The following is an 8,482-nucleotide window of genomic DNA, read 5'->3' on the forward strand; positions in this document are numbered from 1 at the left end:
TAATGCAACAATTAACTATGTAATGACAAATGTTTGTAACATAGTACTGGATGAAAATACTATAAATGAGGAAATCACTGGTTTCATTCGCAGGAATATGGTTTTGTCGAGTTCAAATTCATTAACTGAGAGAACTTTATTCCTCACTTTTTCTAGGAACCTCCCACTTGGCAGGAATGAAATATTTGATTTCTTCACCTAGTAAGTACAGTAATTTTTGTTTCTTCTACATGATAAATATAAGTTCCTTTTGTTAATTTTTTCTTTTTATTGGTGTGAACATAGTTATTGGGGAGACGGAGTAGTTGAGGATATAACCATGGAGAAAACGAAACCAGGTGTGGCTCCTCTTTTTGCAAGAGTTACTTTTAACCACGCATCTATTGCTTCAAGCGTACTAAACGGAGAAGTAAAGGCAAGGTTCGTTGTCAACGGCAAAGATCTTTGGGCTAAGAGACACAGGGAGTTGGTATGATCATGGGACTATAAGTAGTTCAATATTAAGTTAATTGATGATCATAATAATGTATCCAATGTGGGACATAGACACTTAGTAATATTGTGTCTCATGATTAATTATATATGAATAAAAGTGTTGGATTATGGGTAAATTTTCATTGATTATCTCTCTACATGTTGAAACATCAATAAATATTCAAATGGAAATAAATATTAACCTAATGAATTATGAGATTTTAAAGTAGCAAAGGAAAAAAAACAAGTAAAACCAACTGATATTTAACTACACTAAACTAGCCCCGTCGGATTTACAGTTCCGACAGCGCATTTGCGAGTAACCACGCTATGAAAATATTTAAACACCAGTAGACCGTTAAATCCCGCCAAAAGAACTTGTCTCGAGAATCGAGAGTAATGAGAGTGACAGCAAAACTCATATCTTCAACTCATCCATCTCTCAATCTCTCTCATCCAACCCTTGAATCATTCATCTGGAACACTCTAATTCGCTCTCATGCCCATTCTCATCCCTCTTCTCCTCTATCTATATATCTTCGTATGCGTTTTCATGGGGTTAAACCAGATTTCCACACTTTCCCTTTCCTCCTTCACTCTCTTTCTTCTTCTTCTTCATATAAGGGAAAACAAGTTCATGGTCATGTTTTAAGTTCTGGGTTTGCTTCTGATTCTTTTGTTCTGACTTCTCTTATTAATATGTATTCATCCTGTGGGTGTTTTAATTCTGCCCAACAAGTGTTTGATGAAATTCCTCATCCGGATTTGCCTTCTTGGAATTCAATCATATCTATGAATGTGAAAATGGGGTTTGTTGAAATGGCAAGGAAACTGTTTGATGAAATGCCTGAACGAAATGTTATTTCTTGGAGTTGTATGATTAATGGGTATGTAAAATGTGGTGAATATAAAGAAGCATTAGTGTTGTTTAGAGAAATGCAAGGTTTAAAAGTTGATTTTGTTAGACCAAATGAGTTTACCATGTCTAGTGTATTATCGGCTTGTGGACGATTAGGTGCTCTTGAGCATGGGAAGTGGGTTCATGCTTATATAGATAGATGTGGAATGAAAATCGACGTGATTTTAGGAACTTCTTTAATTGATATGTATGCAAAATGTGGTTGTATTGAAAGAGCAAGATGGGTGTTTAATGAATTGGGAGAAGATAAAGATGTGATGGCTTGGAGTGCCATGATTTCAGGCCTTGCAATGCATGGGCATAATGAAGAATGCTTTAATTTGTTTTTGCAGATGCAGAATCATGGGGTGATGCCGAATAATGTGACGTTTTTGGGTGTTTTGTGTGCTTGTGTTCATGGAGGTCTTGTGGATGAAGGAATGAAGTATTTTGAGATGATGAGTGAGAAATTTGATATTACTCCATTGATCCAACATTATGGTTGCATTGTTGATCTTTATGGGAGAGCTGGTTTGTTAGAGAAGGCGATAGATATTGTGGAATCCATGCCTATGAAACCTGATGTTCTTGTTTGGGGAGCCCTTTTAAGTGGGTCTAGAATGCACGGAGACATAAAAACGTGTGAACTAGCTCTGAGAGAAATTATTGAACTCGAACCAACGAATAGTGGAGCTTATGTTCTTCTTTCAAATGTATATGCAAAGATGGGCAAGTGGGAGAATGTAAGATATGTGAGAGGTTTAATGGAAGCAAAAGGAATAAAAAAGATGCCAGGATGCAGCTTGGTTGAAATTGGTGGAATGTTACACGAGTTTTCTGTAGGAGATGAATCTCACCCAGAGACCCGAGAGATCTATTTGATGCTAGACGAGATCATGAAGAGGTTAAAGATGGAAGGTTATGTTAGTGACACCAAAGAGGTCTTGTTAGACTTGGACGAAGAAGGAAAAGAGTTTGCTCTTTCACTTCACAGCGAGAAGTTGGCGATTGCCTTCAGCTTTATCAAGACTAGTCCAGGGACAGCGATTCGTATTGTTAAAAATCTTAGAATCTGCAATGACTGTCATGTCACTATAAAGATGATATCTAGAATATTCAATCGGGATATTGTTGTTAGAGATTGTAATCGGTTTCACCATTTTAGAGATGGATCATGTTCTTGTAAAGATTATTGGTGATCATATTACTTATTTATATAACTCCGATCAGTCTATCTATGTTGATGATCACCCTTTTGTTGTATGCCAAAATGTACTATTACATATATTGTTAATCTGCCCAATAAGGTATCACTGACATATTGCTTATTGCCTTCGAGCACATATATATTTATCCCACTACCTAGATTAAGGTGGTGATTTTCTTTCCTTTCTTTGTGTACATCTTACTTATTTGGCTCAAATAAAACCAAAATCAATCTATATCAGCCGCTCGGACGAAAACAAATGATTCTGAAATCTTAGTCAAGTCAATGCAGACTTCTGATCATTTCGAATTGGGCTTAGAAAATAACAAACGAAACTCCAAACAATATTTTCCTTCTTTTATGGCCATATCTTTACTTCAGGAAAAGAACTTGTAGGATTTTTTATTTGCTTTAGAGAATGTGAGTGAGAATCGATCTCAAAATAAAAACAAAAACAAGTGTTACAACATAAACGAAACAGATTAGTTTCCTACTCCTAGAATTCCTCAAACCCATCCTCATCTCCATCTTCTTCTACTCTGTCCAGTACTCTCCTCCAATTTTCCATCTGCAAAAAATGAAGTTCAACTCAAAAGCTTGAACATAATAACGCAAACATAAACACGAACAAATCTGAAATTTAGATGCAAAAAGCTCGTGTCTGGGGTCCACTCTTAGACTCGATTTCGTGTTAGAAACCTGTTTTGTTAGAGTCTATGATTAATCTGTTTCGGAAACTAATAATAGTCACCTGACCATCGGATAGCCGTAACTGTTCTGCAACAAAAGGTATATATATCTGGTCTCCTGATGGAAGATCTCTACCCAAATTCCTTGCAACTTCATCATAGGAAACTACATCGACTTTGAAACCATTACTCATGAAAAACTTGTCCATCCAATTCTTTGAATCAAGTTGTTCAAGACCCTAGAGAGAAAAACATTTATAAATTACACACAGACACTCATATATACATGTAAAGAGAGAGAGAGAGACTAAACAAACCTTTTCTGCAGCTTCACTCTCCACCAACCAGGCAGGCACTTCTCCTAAGAAAATGTCTCCTTTGGTGGCTAAACTACTTACTAGGATCACAATGTCTTTAAACTTTTCAAGGGTCAATAATGGTAATCCCTATAGAGAAAACCAGAAAGAAGCATTCAGCAACACCACGACTAAAATTTGGTCGCCCACTTTATGAGTGGGTAAACATTGTAGAATTAGAGATAATTTTAAAACAAAACTTAGTGGATCACCTGCATAACCCATATGCTCGGCCTGCTGCCATTAAAGCCCTTTCTGTATAAGATCTCTTGTCTATCAAATGATTCTGATGGAACATGGATAAGCAAGCAACTTCTGGGAATCTTAGCCCCGACATCTGAAAGTTTATTCTCGAGTGAGGGTGAGGAAATCTTTGATGACCTTCAAATATGAGGAGCAACTTATTCTTATTAACATAATGGAATCTCCGAGAAGCTCTCAATACAAGAAACAAACTTTCGGATATAACATGTCTTTAGACTCTACTATATTGTGTACAATCAACAAAGACAACACATATAAGGAAGCCATCTGATGAACTTCATTTCCGGTTACTTCTGAATATATATTTATATTTTCTTCAGTTACCAAAAGATAATTCAGGAAAGTCCGGGGAAACTTTTAGTAGCACTCAACACAATTTATGCTCTGCTTGTAAGATTTAAAATAGTGGGGTTGCCAATAAGACTTTATTTCACGTAAGAAAACCAGAGTTAAGAAGTGTGTGATTTTTATGGTCTTGTTAACCACAACACTTACTAGCAAAGTATATTTGGAGAAAAAAACCCTAAAAGTTCTTGGAACTTCAATCGTTGTGTTACCATTTCTGTTATTTGCTTGATTGCTTCATGAAAACGATAACGGCAACCAATAACTGAGTTTTTGAGCTACACACATCCACACCATTAAAAACCCATTTCTGAATAGGTGATCTTAATTCCAATAGGATCAATAATTCGGTGTCAATGCAAGCAGAACCTGGGTATAACTGTCCACAACAGTAGACAATACCAGGTAAGCTAGCTAGTACTTGCATTTCTCTCATCAGTTAGTTACTAAGGACCCATTTCGCGAGTCTAAAGAACACTAGGCGATATGCAAAATAGGTTTCTATAAGATAAAGTAAATGCATGTTCATGTATACAAAGGATGGTCAAAACCCTAATTACAAAATCCCTAACCAAGACTAAGAAATACATACCTTTCAGCTTTTGAGCTGCTACTTGAAACACTCTTCCGGGGGATATGTCGAATATTATAGTTGAATTTGGCCATTTCAATCTATACGGCCGGGTGTCCATACCATCTGTAAGCAAAACAACCTGCAAAGGGTAAGTAGAGAACTAAACATCTTTTTCTTCTTCACTGTGACTTGTGATACTAGTACGTAAGGAACTCATATACCGATTGGGCAATGGAGGCTACTTGAGTAAGTTAAAGATAAATTAGAGTTCATTCCTTGTATTAGATTAAACAAAATACCTGCCTAAGGTCATCAATTTGACTCATTCTAGTTAGCAACTTATCATCAATGAACTTTGTGGCGAGCGAATAACGAGATGTAAATGATCTTGACAATGAGCTTTGACCCATTTCTTTCTGAACATTAGGACTAATAAAGCATCCAGCATATGGGTCAAAATATAAAGGATCTGCAAATGGTAGAAGAGAATTAGTATAAGTAATTCAAACATCAAATCTGAGCTATTCACTTGATTCTGAACAAAATAAGTGAACTGATTTGAAAATGTAATCAAATACCTAACTAGGGTTTGCAATTCAAATGCCATAAGAAATGATATTATAAGTATCATGTACCACAACTCTCCCAAATTAAGCACATAGAAGTTCATACTTTAAAATCTTTATTAGATCTATAAAACATTTGATCGAATTAGAATCTGGGTTTTTAGTTCCTGACAGAAATGCTTAATGGGTATTTCAAATTTTCAACTAAATTTTCAATAAAGATAACTAAAAATAAAAACAATAATAGGAAGAGAGAGAGAGAGAGAGAGTTAACCAGATCGATTAGACTCCTGAAAACGAAGAGAAGCAGCATTAATGGCAGATTGGAGTAATGGGTCACTCTCATAATCGTTGAGCTTCGCCTTGAGTTCACAATTTTTCTTCTTCTTGTTCTTACAGTTGGATGATGAGATATTGGGTGGATGAAGTAGTAGGATTGCACCAGAAGCAGTTGCAGGCGCGAAGCAACTCATTTCCAGAATTCAATTAGAAAACACAATGAAATTGCAGGATCCTGATTAGACCAAGCCACCTAAACCTACCTACCCAAGAATGTCGTCGAGATTAAAAAAAAAGAACACGGTTAAATCTTTTAAAATCTTGTTTTTTTGGTTAAACACAAAAAAAAAGAAAATGTGAAAATCATTTTTTTCACAAGAATGCCACCTAAACCTACCTACCCAAGAATGTCCTCGAGATAATGTTTCCTTCCAAAACACAAAAAAAGAAAATGTGAAAATCATTTTTTCCTTTTTTTCATAAACAAATCTAAAAATGTTTAGCCAAATGTTAGTCAGTGTGTTTGTCAAATCCAAAAAAAGAAAATGTAAAATATTTTTGCAAATAATTTTTGAGCAAAAATGAATTTGTTAAAAAATTTACATAAATATTTTTCACATTGATTAAGGTAGGAATTATAGTAGAGACGAATTCGACTGTAAGTTTTCATTTCAAGAGTACAATTATATTTTTGCGGAATGAGTTTTTTTAAATATTTTTCAAGATTGGATTGGTTTACTATTATCCCCAAATTTTGAATTTTTAGATCACAGATTCTTTATTGGTAAATGAGAACTAATCAAGAAGACACCAACAAATAAAGAAATTTTTCTGAATAAAATTTTTTTGAATGGAAAAATAAATTATTCTCTTTTGTTTCATCTAACCCACCATTTACTTTTTCAGCTTCTTATTCCCTCATTTTCCTCTCCCACCACCACAACTAATTTCAGCGCCACAACCATCTCCAATTCCATTTGTCACCGCCACTCTCTTTCTTCGCTTTCATGTTTCGCCTTTTCGTTCTTTTCTCTATGTTCTGACGAAAGAAGAGGGCCCTTCGCCTGATTTTTCTGATGAGGGGCCGTCTAAATCTGGAATCCCCACATCCGAACGAAAGGTTCTGAAAGGGCCTTCCCTTCGCCGGAACTAAAAGAAAGAAAAAGAGAGAGAAAGAAAGAGAAATAATATGAATATGAGATGAGTTAGAAGAGATGAATAATTTCGACATGGATCGTAGGGAAAGAGCCGCGCGGGTGACCCTTTGCTGGCGACGTTAGAAGAGGGGTGAAAGTTGTTGTTCTTCTGGTATTATGAAAAACCAAGAATCTGATCTTCCTATCTTTTTTCAGTATTAAAACAGGGATACACTTTAGAGTGTCTTTCTGAAATAGATTCAGAGATAATTTTATTTAAAAAAAAAATTGATATTGTATCTTAAACAGATTAAAAGGAAAACAATAATTTTTTAAAAACAAGGATTAAATAAAAGATTAGAGAGAGAAAGTCGAGTCGAGTTGTCTCTTTCCTTAAGACAGTGAACACCCTGGTATTAGTACTAAAACCAGTAAGATGTTTGTCTCCCAGGATACAACGGCTGTACCTTTCAGTATGACGACGAGAGTACTTCGTTTTTCTGAAAGCGTGCGAACTTAGAACAAGCAGTAAGAACGACAGATGAATTGACTTCTTAAACTCTAAAGCTCTTAACTTTGAATGCTGAAAATATTCGTATATTGTTTGCTGGATTCTGTTTGGTATTTATAGAAGTATTGGTGACACTTCAGACAGGTGCCTATAGACGAATGGATGCTTCCCAACAATCATATTTGTCTGTTGGTTTTCGGGTGCCATGTTGACCGTCAGAAGTGCAAAGTGCGTGCGGGCGCCTCAAAAGCGCCCAATGCGCCGTAAACGCCCAATGCGCCGTAAACGCCCATTCGCCCACGCCGCGCGTGCGCGTGCAAACCACGTGAGTCACCTTTCTATTCTAAAGAACATACCATAAGTATATGGAAGGTTCTATAAAAGGGAAATAAACCATTTCCTCTTTCATAAATGTGGTACTAACTCAAAATCCCGGTTTTGAGTTAATGGTACCCATACCAAATGAATTTTGTAATAACTCACTCATACGGAATCAGATTTGGACAAAATTTGAGTCTAAATTCAAGAGCTCGACGAGGCGAATCCAACGAGACGTCTTTCTCGAGATTCTAACGAATATAGGTACATCAAATTAACCAAAAACCGGTCCAGCTACTTTTGAGCTAGGTACCGATTCCAACAATCCCCCACATGAATGATTATTACATGTTCGAAAATCACAGCAAACTGACATACCTTACTATGCTATAATGCTGACAGACAATAGTTCTTACGCGGAGTGTCGCTGCATCGGATGAAGGTGGCTTTAAAGCTTTGAACCTTCCCTAGTGATAACTATCAGGTTTACAAGGACAACAGTGAACTGTTAGTCTTGAACTGAGTCCTGGTAATTGTAAGCCAAATATAATTAACACACAGCTAATTCCTTACTTGTTTTGAGTTCTCGGTTGTGTTCTTTGCGGTCATGAACGTTCCTAGTTTCGTGTGTGCATTAGAGAAGTCAGCCTAATACGACCTTCCCATAGAACCGACACCAATTCCCACACATATAGGTGTTTCCTACTTAGGTACACTGCTATACCTTCCTTATAGACAAATTTCTAAATTTTTCGGATACATTAAAAGCTGTAAGCTTAACCTCTGCATTGCAGACAACACTGATTTCATCCTAGGAATGGGAAAGAGAGAAACTCTCTTCCAGTGTTTTGTTCGAGTCAAGATA

At 36.2% G+C, this 8,482-nt stretch overlaps 2 protein-coding genes across 2 annotated transcripts; one reads left to right on the top strand and one right to left on the bottom strand.

Annotated features, from left to right (window-relative positions):
• Window positions 1–685: 685 nt before the first annotated feature.
• LOC147569176 (Pentatricopeptide repeat (PPR) superfamily protein) lies at window positions 686–2,728 on the top strand. Its single transcript, XM_086655614.1, has one exon. It carries the CDS (start codon window positions 874–876, stop codon window positions 2,569–2,571), a length of 1,698 nt encoding a protein of 565 aa, XP_086511740.1. The 5' UTR covers window positions 686–873; the 3' UTR covers window positions 2,572–2,728.
• Window positions 2,729–2,950: 222 nt separating this feature from the next.
• Window positions 2,951–5,965, bottom strand: LOC147569177 (S-adenosyl-L-methionine-dependent methyltransferases superfamily protein). Its single transcript, XM_086655616.1, is given in 8 exon segments — window positions 2,951–3,147; window positions 3,331–3,507; window positions 3,586–3,714; window positions 3,837–3,962; window positions 3,965–4,005; window positions 4,826–4,946; window positions 5,107–5,276; window positions 5,648–5,965. Coding segments are annotated over 8 exon segments (1,035 nt in total). The 5' UTR covers window positions 5,847–5,965; the 3' UTR covers window positions 2,951–3,075.
• Between the last annotated feature and the right edge of the window lie 2,517 nt (window positions 5,966–8,482).

This window comes from Eschscholzia californica, unplaced genomic scaffold (genome assembly GCF_041429995.1).
Source record: "Eschscholzia californica isolate CP2 unplaced genomic scaffold, dmEscCali1.0.p SCAF_1, whole genome shotgun sequence".
In the NCBI taxonomy this organism is placed as follows: domain Eukaryota; kingdom Viridiplantae; phylum Streptophyta; class Magnoliopsida; order Ranunculales; family Papaveraceae; genus Eschscholzia; species Eschscholzia californica.

Coding starts and splice junctions, on each gene's coding strand:
- LOC147569176 (XM_086655614.1), top strand. CDS start 874: ATGAGAGTGACAGCAAAACTCATATCTTCAACTCATCCATCTCTCAAT.